This window comes from Delphinapterus leucas, chromosome 8, assembly GCF_059928025.1.
Source record: "Delphinapterus leucas isolate spDelLeu-1000000601 "Yukka" chromosome 8, BTC_Dleu_Yukka2, whole genome shotgun sequence".
Lineage (NCBI taxonomy): Eukaryota > Metazoa > Chordata > Mammalia > Artiodactyla > Monodontidae > Delphinapterus > Delphinapterus leucas.
In genome coordinates, this window is record NC_143136.1 from 4,563,445 (window position 1) to 4,579,070 (window position 15,626).

The 15,626-nt window shown below is 42.1% G+C and overlaps 1 protein-coding gene across 1 annotated transcript in view; it reads left to right on the forward strand.

Moving 5' to 3' along the window:
• The window catches only part of DRC11 (dynein regulatory complex subunit 11), a 169,403-nt gene that overhangs the window by 13,886 nt on the left and 139,891 nt on the right, over positions 1 to 15,626 (forward strand). The window contains exons 4-5 of the mRNA XM_022568051.3: positions 3,321 to 3,512; positions 5,947 to 6,018. Of these exons, the coding sequence (XP_022423759.1) occupies positions 3,321 to 3,512; positions 5,947 to 6,018 (264 nt within the window). The remainder of the gene's footprint in view (positions 1 to 3,320; positions 3,513 to 5,946; positions 6,019 to 15,626) is intronic.

The following is a 15,626-nucleotide window of genomic DNA, read 5'->3' on the forward strand; positions in this document are numbered from 1 at the left end:
AAGGGCAGAACCCAGTGGGTGCTCTGGCCCCATTCCTCCTGTATCCCCAGTACGTGCGCGGCTGCACCCTTCCCGGTTTCCGCAGCTGTCTTCGCTCTGACCCTCACTGCCTTCTCGTGGATTCTGTGGTCATCTCCGTTCAGCCTTCTGGTGGGCAGCCCTTTCCACAGGGCACTGCCAGCTCAACTTGATCAACCCCTCACTGCCGGCAAAACAGTGCCTCCCGCCTCTGGCTGGTCTTCATGGCCCAAGCATTAAGGCGGCAGGTGAGCATCCACAAAGGGACAGTTCAGAGTGACAGGGGCACTGTTAGTAGCTATGCTGAGACTGCGTGCAGCCTGGGCGCACAGGGCAAACCGACACCTGTGGTCTTGGGGCAGGTAGGCCCCGTGGGGTACTGCCAGCTTGGGCCATGGTGTGAAGGAAGATTCCAGGTGCACCCAGGATGGCAGGGGGGAGGGAGAAGCGTGTGCCCTGTCTGCCTGCCGAGGGACACACGTGAAGTGCATGCACCGGATCAGCACACACACCACGCCCCGAGCTGTCTGTCCTTTTGCACAGGCAGCGTCTCGCTGCAGCGAGGGTTTGGTCTCCTCGCTGTATCCCTGTCAATGTGATGCTAATTCTGCAGAGCCCAAGGTGGCACAACATCCCTGGAGAAACCTTTCTTGACCACCTCACTCACGACCGCCCCTCCTTCCTGTGCCCCTTCTCCAAACGACCGGCCCCCCTTCTACATTCTACGTTCCTTGAAGTGGATTCCTGGGAATCTGGCCTGGGGGTTGTCCAGCCGTTCCTTCACCACAGGCTCCCGGGTCTGTGCCGTCTGTCACCGCATCATCACCAGAACGGAGCCCTCCCTCCCCAGGAATCCACCCCAAAGAGGCCCTGGCCCAAAGCGTTGACAAGCAGTGCAGAATCCGCGGAAGATCTTCTAGGGAAGACAGAGAAGGGAGGTTACACAGCACACGCTGCAGTCAAACCCAAAGATGTCCTCTCTGCCGTTTCTCCTCCCCACTGTCCCTCTCGGTTTGTGCGGGGTCAGCAGCAGGAAGGTTTCTCTCCTCCCTCACTCCGCATCCAGCCCTGGTGGCTCCTTTCTCCTTGTTAGGTCGAGCCGTTCATCTCTGCTCCAGGCCCTGTTTCAGGGGTGCCTAATGCCCCGCAGAACACGGGGCTTCTGAGCAACACCCAGGCATCTGTGTGACTTCCCATGCCCTTCAGTGTCTCGCTGAATCCCCGCTCTCACCTTAAACTGCTTACTTCTTGCAGGTATATGCAATGTATATACCCCAAGAAGAATTTTGGTAAGGGAAAATTACTGCCCACTGCTATAGTGGTCATGCAGAATATTTCACTGATGTTCAAAAAATCCTTGTCGGACTGAGTAGATGACACAAAATCCCTCACTAGTATCCCGTAAAAGCTGAAATTATTTTTAGAATGGCAGTATGGAACCTAAAGGAAATAGACAATAATAACTAATGTTTGCCGGGCGCCTGCTCTGGGCTTGAGGGTTTTTACATACGTCAGCTGCTTTAATGGCAACATAATATTCATTTTACCCTCACGTGCAAAACGCATTATCGAAAAGGAGTGCTCACTGCAAATTCGAAGCAGCGAGATCCCTCTGAAAACCAAACCCTGAGCAATTGTTGTGTGAAAGAGCTTCCTCCCTAGGTGTCCCCATGCTGGGGGCAGTGGGTGCTTTCGTGGAAAGAGCATGGCCGTCTAGGTTCCAGTGGGCCCCACCCCTGACTAACCGTGGGAACTTGCATAAATTATTTTACTGTTTCCACCCTTGGTCTTCTTAAGTGGTCACGGTAATACCTGTCTTGGCATTTGCTCTGTGAACTGGATGAGAACGCATGTGAAAAGCATCTGGCATCTGTAGGTCCTCAGTAAATGTCCCGTTTCTCCCCTACTTGCCCCTTTCTCTGCACCGCCCCCTGTTGCACAGAGAAATGACCGTCCCGGGAAACTTTGGTCCAGGGGATGAATTGGAGCACCTCTACCTGGTCCCACAGTGTCTTGCCCTGGACCCTGATGGGGGGGCCATTGCTGTCCTCTGAGGCCTGGAAAAACACTCAGCCCACGATTGAGTGTTTTTCGAATTCGAAAGGCCTCTCCCTTCTGCCTCTATCCACGCAGGAGGCTTGGGTGAAGCCAGGCCAGGTCCACAGCTGATCCCTCCTTCCAGGAACAACGCCTGAGCTCATGCAGGACCCAGGACGCCCCCAGCAGCCTTGCTCTTGTCCCTCTCCTCAGAAGACAGCACCGCGCCTCGCCGGACCTTGCCTAAACATACCCCACTTGAGATCTCCAAAAACAATATCCTATTGCATGAGCCTGATTTTCTCAGTCTTGATAGTAACTATCACGTTCAGATGGTTTAAAGTGCAAGTGTGCAGGTACTGGCACACATTTCCCATATAAAGGTTTTTTTATTAATTAATTCTTATTGGAGTATAGTTGCTTTACAATGTTGTGTTAGCCTCTACTGTACAGCAAAGTGAATCAGCCATGCAGGTACATCTATCCCCTCCCTTTTGGACTTCCCTCCCGTTTAGGTCACCACAGTGCGTTAAGTAGAGTTCCCTGTGCTATACAGTATGTTCTCATTAGTTATCTATTTTATGTATAGTATCAATAGTGTATATATGTCAACCCCAATTTCCCAATTCCTCCCACCCCACCTTTTCCCCCTTGGTATCCATACATTTGTTCTGTGTCTGTGTCTCTATTTCTGCTCTGCCAGTTTGTTCATCTATACCATTTTTCTAGATTCCACATATATGTGTTAATATATGATAAAGTTAAATAAATACCCCTAAAGTGATTCTAATATTAGTCATATTCACTAGATCATCCTGTAATTGATATTAAAGTCAGCATTTGACTTCATCTATATTTCACATTTCAAATTCTCATAGTAGATATGTTTTGAATTTGTACATTTCTACTATTAAGTTAATGAACAGTGACAGCAATTTCAAGTTTATTTCAATCCATTTTATTGGCATCCCTCGTATAATTTGCTACCAACCTAAAACCTTGTGGAGCTAATTAGTATTTTGTTCAAAACGGTAGAGGAGAGCTTAAGGGTCCTTAAGTATGGGCCCATGGCGTGAATGAGGCATAGTATCAAAATATATGTATTCACGGGAAAAAACGATTCATATCGAATGGCTGTCATACTCTCTATCAGCAGTTTGGAAACTCTCAGCAGGGTGGTGTTAGAAGTTAGCATGTGATGTTTCTGGAATCAGCTGACGTCATGAACATGTTTAAACATTGATTTATCTTAAATGTTTTTGCAGAAATACCCTGTAAAGCCTATCCCCCTAGAAGAGGCTGTTAAACTAATCCAGGTCGCCGAGAGGGCACGGCAAGGGCGCCTAAGAGCCATGTTCATGAAGCAAATCTATCTTCAAGAATACAGAGCAAAGCAAGCCAGGTTACTGGGCGAGAGAGTAGCAGACGTGGGGACTGCTGCACTGTGTATCCAGAAGGTGTGAATGGGGCGCTTTTGGACTTGGGGGCAAGGTGTCTTGACACAGCTGTAGATGCAGACCAGGGACGGGGGTGAGCTCTGAAACTCAAAATTCCCACATCCTACCTTTAGTAGGACTGGCCTAAATTCCAGAAGGACTGATCATCTTACCCTGGGGAAACTGTTAAGCAAGCTTCGTTATATTTTTTTTAATTTTGTTATAAATAGGTGTGAAACGCAGGCCTTTTACTGAAATATTTTTAAAGATCACCGATAACTGTTGGAAAGAATGTTGCTATATAAGTCCTTACTGAATTTTTTAAAATACATTTACACGCAGATGTGGTAATTATAGAAGGGGAGCGGGTTAACACCTGGGAGCTTGCAGAAGCGTGTGCCGTTTGCAGAAGCTCCAGTGACCACCACTAATAACCAGAACACAGATGGTCCTTTCAGAAGGGGCCCTTGAAGTTTCCTTCCCTTTGTCAGATGACCACCCTCGAGTTATACCCCATCTTTTTTCAAATTGTGACTGAGGTTGCTCATGGGGAAATGCAGAAGATGGCAACGTGACACAAGTTAGAATTAGGCTGGGGAGAAAGTAAGTACAAGGACATAAAACAGAGCCAGAAGATCAGGAATCTTGTCCCTAATTGTGTTTGAATGGGAGTGGTGGGGATGCTGGGGAGAGACAGATAGACTATTTTCTTTCAAGATTCTGTGGGGATATAAGGTTTTTTAATATTTATTTTATTGAAGTGTAGTTGATTTACAATGTTGTGTTAATTTCTGCTGTACAGCAAAGTGATTCAGTTATACATATATATATTCTTTTTCATATTCTTTTCCATTATGGCTTATCTCAGGATATTGCATATAGTTTCCTGTGTTCTACAGTAGGACCTTGCTGTTTATCCATTCTATACATAATAGTTTGCGTCTGCTCATCCCCAAACCATCCCCACCCCGACCCCAAGCCTTGGCAACCAGAAGTCTGTTCTCTATGGGATATAAAGTTTTAAATGAGCATCTGAGTCCGAAGCTTGAGTTGTACAGTTCTTGGGTGTTACTGTGTTATATGCCTCCATGTTACAGTGGAAATTTTTCTGTTTAAACTCTGAAGTGCCACCCTTAGATTTAGCCCCTCACTTCTGCAATCTAGAAGTTTCTCTTGAAGAAATACAGGTAGAGGAACCTCACTAACAAAAGCTATAGGCTATTTGCTCCCCAGCTTTACTGAGGTATATTTGACATGTAACGTTGTGTAACTTTAAGAGTAGGACATCGTGATTTGATATATGTGTGTATTTCAAAATGATTGCTACAGTAAGGTTACTTAACACATCCATCACCTCACATAATTGCCATTGTCTCTTGTAGTGAGAGCATTTGAGGGCAACTCTCTTAGCAATTTGCAAGTATAAAATACAGTATTGTTAACTATAGTCACCATGCTGTACGTTATACCCCCAGAATTTATTCATTTTATAACTGGACGTTTGTGTCCTTTGACCACCTTCACCCATTTCCCTCATCCACCCAGCCCCTGGCAGCCACCGAAGCTACTCTCTATTTCTATACATTTGGTATGTTTAGATTCCATATGTTAGTGAAGCATAAAGTATTTGTCTTTCTCTCTGTGACTTATTCCTTTTGCCCACAAAATGCATACACATTGTCGCAAATGGCAGGATTTCCTTCTTTTTGTAGCTGAATAATACTTCACTGTATGTGTGCATCACATTTTCTTGATACATTCATCCATCAACAGACACTTAGGTTGTTTCCATATCTTGGCTATTGTGAATAATACTGCAGTGAACATGAGGGTACATGTATCTTTTCAAATTAGTGTTTTCCTTTTCTTCAGATAAACACCCAGGAGTGGAATTTATGGATCATATGGTAGTTCTATTTTTAATTTTTTGAGGAACCTGCATACTGTTTTCCATAGTGGATGCACCCAGTTACATTCCCACCAACAGTACGGGAAGGTTCCCTTTTTTCTCCACGTCCTCGCTGACACTTGTTATCTCTTGTCTTTTTGATAACAGCCATCCTAACAGGTGTGAGGCTGTTGCTGGGTCAGCAGTGGACCCTCCAGTTGCTCCCAGGGACAAGGGTGGGTCCTGTCTTGTCCCTGGGTGGATAGAACTGCCTCTAGTACCCCTTGTTCAATAGGGAGGCCCTGGATAATGGTCCTCATCAGGGTCCACCATTGGGTCCTGGGAGAGTAGACAATGGTATAGGCCACTTCTGTGTTTCATACTTTCTTTAAAAATTTTGCTTGTGATCACAAAAGAAAAAACACTCCATCAACACACACAGGTGCACGACCTTGACCGTATAATCATTACATCATTTGGGATGTGCAGGTTACATGGGAGAAACAGTATGACCATGTTTTCTTTATTTTTTATGTATTAAACAAGTAACCATTTATTTATTTTTAGCTTTGGCGAGGTTTCCATCAGCGCACGAGAACTGAAAGAGAGAGAGAAGAGGAGATGATATTCCTGGGTATGGTAAGTTTTCTTATAGACAAATAAGCATCTGGTTTTCTTAAAGACAGTAGAATCTGTAAGACTTGTGTCTTCCTTAGAGAGTTTTTGAGAGAAGAAAGGAAAGCAAAATACATGACCGGTGACTTAAGAGAATGGAATCGCCTGTATTATCTAGAAGCCTGCCCCAGGTGATCCAGAGACAGCAGGGTCTTGTCTGTTTACACATCTGCTGGAATACACGGGCTGCTCCAAAGGTGGGACAAGCTGTGAGCTGCCCACCGATATCAGCCGTGCCCTACACTTTGTTAATATATGTTAGTATTCGTGGTCCTGAGAACGGGTTTGCCCTGATACAGCCGCCTTCTTTTGGGTGATCTCCATGGTGATTACTGAATCAGAGTTGAAAGGGTATATTACTTAGCTACGGCCACAAACTTAGCAGCTGCAACAACACACGTCTGTTACCTCGGTTTCTGTGGGTCAGGAGTCTGGGCTTGACTGAGTCTTCTGCCCAGAGGCTCACAGGCTGCAGTCAAGGTGTTGGCTGAGGATGGGGTCTCATCCTGAGGCTCAGCTGGGGAAGGATCTGCTTCCACGGTTGTGTGGTTGTGGGCTGGATTCAGTTCCTGATGGGCTGCCAGACTGAACGCCTCCGTTTTTTTGCCAGTTGTTAGCTGGAGGTAGCCCCCAGCCCCTTGCCAAGTGGGCTTTCCATGAGGCAACTTGCTTCATCAGAGCTGGGGGGCGGGGAGCTGCTTACAATCCTACACAAATGATATGCATCACCCTTGTCCTATTCTGATGGTTATCAGCAAGTCATAGGGTCCACCCCGTGTTTTTTAAGACAAAAGTGATGAAAGTTATAGAGCAATACCCTGAATGTGGGACCAAATGCTATTTTTTCTATTTACAGTAATATCACTGATAAGATCTTCTAATTTACTTTAAATCCTAAGACCTCAGAAAAGAAAATTTAAATAGTCACGTTTTTGGTTGATCCCAGAACTCACTCTTTGCTCTTGCATCACTTTTTTTTTTTTTTTTTTTGTGGTATGTGGGCCTCTCACTGCTGTGGCCTCTCCCGTTGTGGAGCACAGGCTCCAGACGCGCAGGCTCAGCAGCCATGGCTCACGGGCCCAGCCGCTCCGCGGCATGTGGGATCTTCCCGGACCAGGGCACGAACCCGCATCCCCTGCATCGGCAGGCAGACTCTCAACCACTGTGCCACCAGGGAAGCCCTCTTGCATCACTTTTATAATGGCCTGTTCTAAGCGAACAAGCTTATAATGGCCTGTTCTAAGCCTCCTCTGGCTCCGCATCCTGACTGCTCCACGTGCACTTCAGCCTCTGTGCTTCACCTCTGTTGTCAGCACAGAATGGAAAACAAGAATTATTTTGTTTGAGGAAGGGATTCACCTCCGTGGTGCAGACACCTGGAAGAGCATCTTTCCCTGGTGAAGGGGCGTACGCTCACTGCACCTCTGTGCGGAACCTCAATTGTGACGTCCAGGCTTTATTATCTTAAAAAACATGGTGACTCATATCAGAGTGGCATATATGATTCAAGAAATACCCTGATTTCACCACCTGCATTCTTGATTTATTTTTGATCTTTGAGTTTCAAAAATAAGTCAACATTAATTTTTGGAATTGAAAACCCCTAGGATCCCAGCCCACCTTTTATTTCTTGGTTGTTGAGGTGCCATGAGAATCAAATGGGTGAGTCCCTGTCAGTTTTTAAGGATCTTTATGATTTCAGAACTGTGCTGGGTGCAATATTATTCAGCCATAAAAAGAGGGAAATCTTGACACATGCTACAGCATGGATGAACTTTGAGGACATTATGCTAAGTGAGACAAGCCAGTCACAAGAAGACACATGCTGTATGATTCCATCTTTATGAGGCATCTAAAGTTGTCAAACTCATAGAGACAGGAAGTAGGAGGTTGCCAGGAGCTCAGGGAGGGGCAATGAAGAGTAGTTCAATGGGTATAAAGTTTCAGTTTGAAAAAAAAAAAGTTCTCCAGATCTGTTGTACGACAATGTGAATATACTCAACACTACTGAATGGTATACTTACAAATGGCTAAGATGATAAATTTTATGTTATGTGGTTTTCACCACAATTTAAAAATTGTGTTTAGTTCACTGAACATGGAAATGTATATTGAGATGGTTCTATAGGAATCATCACTATTCACTAATGGCCAAAACATACAAGTTAAAAATTAAATGAGATACTGTATTTCATTCAATCTAAGATGTTGTTCATTATAAGATACATCATGATTGAAAATGAAAGAAAATGTTTGAGCAAATAAACCAAAACATATCCCTGATCATAATATACAGCCATCCCTGTATATTTAACATTTCAGGTATGTTAAACCATGAAAAATATGTATGTTAGAACTGATGATAGAAGGCAATTTGTATCTGTCTTATTGGGGGGAAAAAGTTTTTTCAAGTTATATTGGAAAAATCAATATCGTTAAAATAACCACACTACCCAAGGCAATCTATAGATTCAGTGCAATCCCTATCAAATTACCAATGGCATTTTTCACAGAACTAGAACAAGAATTTTTTGAATTTATATGGAAACACAAAAGACCTCAAAGAGCCAAAGCAATCTTGAGAAAGAAAAACAGAGCTGGAGGAATCAGACACCCTGACTTCAGACTATACTACAAAGCTACAGTAATCAAAACAATATGGTCCTCACACAAAAACAGACACATAGATCAATGGAACAGTATAGAAAGCCAAGAAATAAACCCATGCACCTTGGTTCAATTAATCTATGACAAAGGAGGCAAGAATATACAATGGAGAAAAGACAGTCTCTTCAATAAGTGGTGCTGGGAAAACTGGACAGCTACATGAAAAAGCATGAAATTAGAACACTCCCTAACACCATACACAAACATAAACTCAAAATGGATTAAAGACCTAAATGTAAGATCAAGTTATAATTATTGACAGGAGTGTGATGAGATGCTTATTCTCATACACGGTGAGTTAAATTGATTCAGCTTTTCTGAAAGAGGCAACACAATCATTAAAATATATCCTTCCACCTGAGTTCTAGTTCTAGCTTAAGGAAATCATCAGAAATAAATGCTTATGTGCATAGACATTTCCTACAGTGTTGTTTTAAATAATGAAAAATTGGAAATACACAATCCTAGTGTTCTAGAGTAGGGATGGCGTTAAATGATTTATGGTGGACCTACCTTAAAGTAGTGATAGACCACCATTAAAAAAATATGTTTATAACTCATTTTTGATGTGAAAATGCTCAGAGTGAAAATACAGGATTTGGAATTGTACATATAATAGGATTTCAACTAAATAGATACACACATACATGCACATACAAAGGAAAGAAAGTTTATATCATGTTCCTTTTTTCATGTCAGAACTTTGGAAGTTTTTTGTTTTAATTGTATTTTCCAAAATGTTTAAATTTTACTGCATTAACTGGAAAAAAAAAGGCACACATTTAAAAATAAAAGCAAACAGCCATAGAATATTATCAATTTTTTCTATTCAGATCTCCAAATTGTTTGGTGTATGTACATAGGTAGACAGTTTATGATACAAAATTGTTTCTCTGTTCTACCCGTTAGAGACACAGAAATATGAGATGTAATGATAAAAACAATGGTTATCTCCAATTTTCTACTCTAAAAATTAAACTTGCGGTCAGAAGATTCAATCTAAGATAATCTAAGTTTAACATGAAACTTTATGTAAGCAGCAGTTTGACTCAACCACTTCCATTTAATTTAATTCAGCCGACATTTACTGAATATGGTGCGTAACAGGCCAGAAACTTAGGGAATGGCCAAATGCTATTTTTTTAACCTAAAGTTTTAATGGCTTACATTGATACCACATAAAGATAGAGTAACATGTTTTTTACTGTAATTTGTATATGCTCAACTCAAATAAAGGAAGTCTGTTTTAATTTTTCAGCAGTACAGAGTTTGGATAGTAAAGAGGACAGCTTGTCTGTTTTGTATTAAATGTGACTTTCTCCAGTTTGCTTTTTTCCAAGCATGTCTTCTCTTGGTATTACATGTTCTATGAAATTTTACACCATTGAGAAATATATGCATTCAGTTTTTAAAAGAATGGTATCTTCTGTTTGCTGGCTGATAACCATAAAAATCCATTACCCCAAATCCTGGGAATGTTTTCAATTAAATACATTTTCCACTATATCACTAATTAAGATAGTGTCTACTCATTTTAAAGTTTCATTTTTCCATAATTTTACTTTGTTACATCATATCAGTGTATAAACCACTGACTTCTCTGATCAAAACAGTATTTGTATCTTTGTGGGAAGCTTGGCCTGTTTCCAGGGGTGAGTATTTAGTAACTGAAATGAGAATTAGAGCAAACGACATAATTATGTCCTCAGTTCCTGACTAAATGTTGCCTTTACCATTGTCATATAAATTATTTTTTGATATTGCCATTTTAAATATTTATATTCTAAAATATACAAAGGAAAATACATAGCACTCTAAAAATTCATGTGCAGTTATTTTAATTGGCAGAGCCAATGGAGTGGATGAAGGAGGACACTTAATGAATGTAATACATTTCATTCTGTGGGTCCCTTTGAAATAATGTGTCCTACAGCCACGACCATGGTGTATTTTATGTTACCCTGAAGCTATCAATGTTTACATTATAATAAAGAACACTAGGGGACACTTATTAAACACGAAGAACTGTCACTTTGAAATGCATCAGCTAAATCCTCAAAACACCATAACACCCTGCTCACTTTCAAATTCTAACATGAAACAGGCTACATTATTGATTATTTTTCGGTCAATAAATTAGACTCATTTCTTATTAACAAATAACCCCAGGTAGGAGCTTGGGCACCCAATGAATGCTCCCGAAAGGCAGCTCTCTCCTGAGGCTCCCCTTGGTCCGGGGCCCTCAGGGGCTTCTCTTTGGGAACTGCTGTCAAAGCCAAAATGAGCGAAGAATCAAAATGAAACCGTCTTTATGATCACACTTTGATTTCAGCCCCAAACCATGGCGTCCGGCTTGGTCCTGTGCATTATTCATTATATTTGACACCAAATGACCTTTGGTTGTTTATAGAAATAAATGTATTAAAAAACAGATTTGCCATGATTTATGGGGTTTTGTTTTGCTTTGCTTTGGTTTTATTTTACTTTTTAAATACAAAAAAAAGCTGTTTCCCTAAGTGTCTGGGGACGGCAGCATCTTAGAAATGAGTGCGCGTCTCCCCTTGGCCTTTGAAGGGTTGGCCTGCCAGGTGGATGGAGAGGCAGGTGTCTGGGGCGGCCCCTCTACCACGTGGGTCGGGGGGGGACACTTTGAGCCACTCACTCCCCCTCCCCCTGAGCCTCAGTTTCTCCTTCTGTAAGAGCAGGATAGTGCCGCCTACTTCACAGTGCTGTCAGAAGGGCTTCCAGACCCGGCCTAGAGCTTAGACGGGTTGCCTTCAAGGAATGGTGTCTGATTGTTCACCGTCTTGGAAAATTACATTACGTTATCCCGATAACTGAATGATTTTGTACAAAGGAAAACTATCACGATACATCACAACCTTTCTATGTAACAAAACAAAATATTTCAAAATAAGTTGTTGCCTAACACATGCGTGCCACTGATTTCAAAATATAAACTAACTTGGCCCTTGTTACTTGCTGCTCGTGTTACCGACCAGGATTCTTAGCCTCCTTAATCAATAGAAATTGATAAGAGGCCCAAAGAAATTCAGGCTAGGCGTTATTGGGGCCCCTGCTGCAGCTGGAGGGGGCAAACACAAGTAGCGGTGCCCTTGCTCACTCCCTGAGTGCAGGCGAGCTGGTTCCTTGTAGGAGGTAAGGGTAGGGGTGTGTCCAGGGGTTGGACTGGAGGTCTAGCTTAGGTGTTCTGCCCACCCCTCTGGTGGTAGTGTGCTGGGGGCATGCACAGTACCCTGCTTTTGCTCGCGACACCCTGCTTTTGCTCCCGGCTCCTCAGAAGTGGCAGTTGGGTTTTTGGTCTTTATGTATCTGGTTGTTCATGATTTGCCCCAACTGTGCATGCACGCAGTTATTTTTAGTCCCTTATAGTCCCTTTCTTTGCTTTTTGTTGCTGGAGGAGACGTTTGTCCAGGTGCAAGCAATGCAGCAAAGGGTCCCAGGTCCCAGCCTGTCTCACTTAGATTTATGAACCTGAAATTAGTCTATTAAAAGTACAATCTGGAAAAGCAGTGCCATTGGAACAGCCCAGCAGGGTCCGAGCCTTACCCAGCTGCAGAGGGAGAATTCGGAGATCCCTAGGGCAGCGGGTACTGTCCACCACGTACACTGTGTGTGTTGCACCAGGAAAATGTTTGCAAACCAGGAAAAGCAGTGATCCTGATACAGGCATGCATGAAAGGCTCTTAGGTTGAGCAAGGGAATCAGAGCCCGAGGAGGACACCCTGAATAATTTCTGTGATTCAAAAGTCCACCTCAAGATGCTTTGGGAAAAAAAGAAAACTCACCATTTTCTTTTCTGTTAAATGAGATCTTACAGTCTAGCTAACTGGGAACCTTTAGTTTGATTGTAAGCATTTTTTATTGAAGTATAATTGTCATGCAGGATCATATTAGTTTCAGGTATATATCATAGTGATATGACGTTTATGTACATTTTGAAATGGTCACCCCACAAAGTTATTACAATATTATTGACTACATCCCCTAAGCTGTGCGTTTCACTCCTGTGACTTATTTATTTTATAACTGGAAGTGTGTTTCTCTTAATCCCTTTCACCTACTTCTCCTGGCATCCACCCCCCCTCCCCCGCCCAGTCCCCCTCTCCCCTCTGGCAACCACTTTGTTCTCTGTAACAATGAGTCTGTTTCGGTTTTGGTTTGATGTCCATGTGTATTGATTTTTAGATTCCACATATAAGTGAAATCATACGGTATTTGTGTTTCTCTGTCTGACTTATTTCACTTAGCATAACACCCTCCAGGCCCATCCATGTTGCCACAAATGGCAAGATTTCATTCTTTTTTATGGCTGAATAATATTCCAGTGTGTGTGTGTGTGTGTGTGTGTGTGTGTGTGTGTGTGTGTGGTGTATTATATATATATTCATTTATTCATCTTCTTTATTCATTCATCTATGGATGGACACTTAGGTTGCTTCCATATGTCAGCTATCATAAATAATGCTTCAGTGAACATGTATCTTTTCAAGTGAGTGTTTTTGTTTTTTCCAGATAAATACCCAGAAGTGGGATTGCTGGATTGTATGGTAGTTCTATTTTTAATTTTTTGAGGAATCTACACACTGTTTTCCATAGTGGCTGTACCAGTTTACATTCCAGCAGTGTAAAAGTGTTCCCTTTTCTCCATATCCTCACCAACACTTGTTATTTTTTTTTTTTTTGGCTTTTTGATAATCGCCAGTCTGACAGGTGTGAGGTGGTGTCTCATTGTGGTTTTGATTTTCATTTCCCTGACGATTAGTGATGTTGAGCATCTTTTCATGTGTCTCTGTTGGCCGTCTGTATGTCTTCTTTGGAAAAAGGCCTGTTTATGTCATCTGCTCATTTTTTAATTGGGCTGTTTGTTTTTTGACATTAAATTGTGTAAGTTCTTTATATATTTTGAATATTAACCCTTTATCAGATACATAAGTTGCAAGTATTTTCTCCCATTCAGTAGGTGGCCTTTTAGTTCTGTTGATAGTTTCCTTTGCTGTGCAAAAGCATGTAGTCCCATTTGTTTATTTTTGCTTTTGTTGCCCTTGCCTGCAGAGAGAAGTCCAAAATAATATTCAGATTGATGTCAAAGAGGTTACTGCCTTATGTTTTCTTCTAGGAGTTTTATGGTTTCAGGCCTTACATTAAAGTCTTTAATACATTTTTAATTTATTCTTTTTTTTAACTATTTTTTTTTTAATTTTTTTATCTTTTTGGCTGTGTTGGTTCTTCGTTGCTATGCACAGGCTGTCTCTAGTTGCGGCAAGTGGGGGCTGCTCTTCATTGCAGTGCGTGGGCTTCTCACTGCGGTGGCTTCTCTTGTTGTGGAGCACGGGCTCTAGGTGTGCCCGCTTCAGTAATTGTGGCACACAGGTTTAGTTGCTCTGTGGCATGTGGGATCTTCCTGGACCAGGGATCGAACCCATGTCCCCTGCATTAGCAGGCAGATTCTTAACCACTGCACCACCAGGGAAGTCCCTAATTTATTCTTGTATATGGTGTGAGATAGGGGTCCAGTTTCACTTTTTTGCATGTAGCTGTCCAGTTTTCCCACCACCATTTGTTGAAGAGACTGTCTTTTCTCCATTGTATGTTTGTGCCTCCTTTGTCATGGATTAACTGACCATGTGTACATGGGTTTATTTCTGGGAAGTATTTATTGTTATTCTTATTCTGCTTTATTCTTGCTCTGGGTCCCCAGGTCATCAGAAACTCAATGAGCAAAACAATTCTCTTCCTTTAGTCACCTGATCCCAGGATTCTTTTATCCCTACTCTAGGGCAGGACATTTGCCCTTATTTATCTCAGATTAGGGCCCATTACAAAGTCCTTTACCGCAGCATAGTAGAATGGTTAAGGCCAGGAACTCTGGAGCCAGCCTGCCTGGGTTCAGATTCTGGTTCCACCATTTACTTGCAGGGTGAACTGGGGTGGTGTCTTGGCTTCCTGGTGCCTCGATTTCCACATATGCAAAATGGAGATAGTGCTAGCACCCAGGCAAAGATGTGTGTTAAGTATTAAAGAAATTGGTATCTGTAAAGCATTTAAAATAGTGTCTGACACACTGCACCCTGTGAGCACTAGGTAAGTGTTCACTGTTATTTTTTGAAATGGCTTATAATCGTGGGTTTAAATGCTCACGTCACTCATGATTTTAAAATGCTTATTAAATTGTCATTTTAAATCTATTTAAGTTGGCCAAGATCAAAATGGTTAAGGTCACAATGTTGGCAAGGTGTGGCAAGAAAGGCTCTGTCATACACTGTTGGGGGGAAGAGTAAAGCAATCCTGCAACCTCTTTGCAAGGCAGCTCAGCAATGTCCATTAAAATTACAAATGTATATTTTTGAAAAGAATGATCTATAGTACCCATAAAAAACCATTTTCAGACAAACTATTTTAAGCCAGAAGAAAACTATCAGTGAAAAGATACAAGAAGGCATACAGGGTAAGAGCAGAGATTCTGGAGGTACATGCTTCGGGTCAAAGCCCCAGTCTACCACTTCCTGGCTGTGTGACCCTGGACAAGTTCTTTGACCTCTCTGTGCCTCAGTTTCTGCATATATAAAATGAAGATAGTAATGGTACTCATACATAAGGCTACTTATTATGAGGAATAAATTAGTTAATATTTGTAAACCAGTTAAAATAGTGTCTCGCAAACTTTAAGTGCCATGGAAGTGTTTATTTTAAAACATTTTTAAAGAATGTAGGACACAAAAGTAGCAAATTTAGCTCCCACCGCTAATCAATTACAGGCTCAACTATACAGTTCTATTCCAGCTCTTAATTAAGCAAATCTTAAAACTACTACAAGTTTCCAGAAAGTAGATTTAATGGGCTAGAAATTGCTCTGTTTTTAATTGTTTTGCACCCACTTGAAG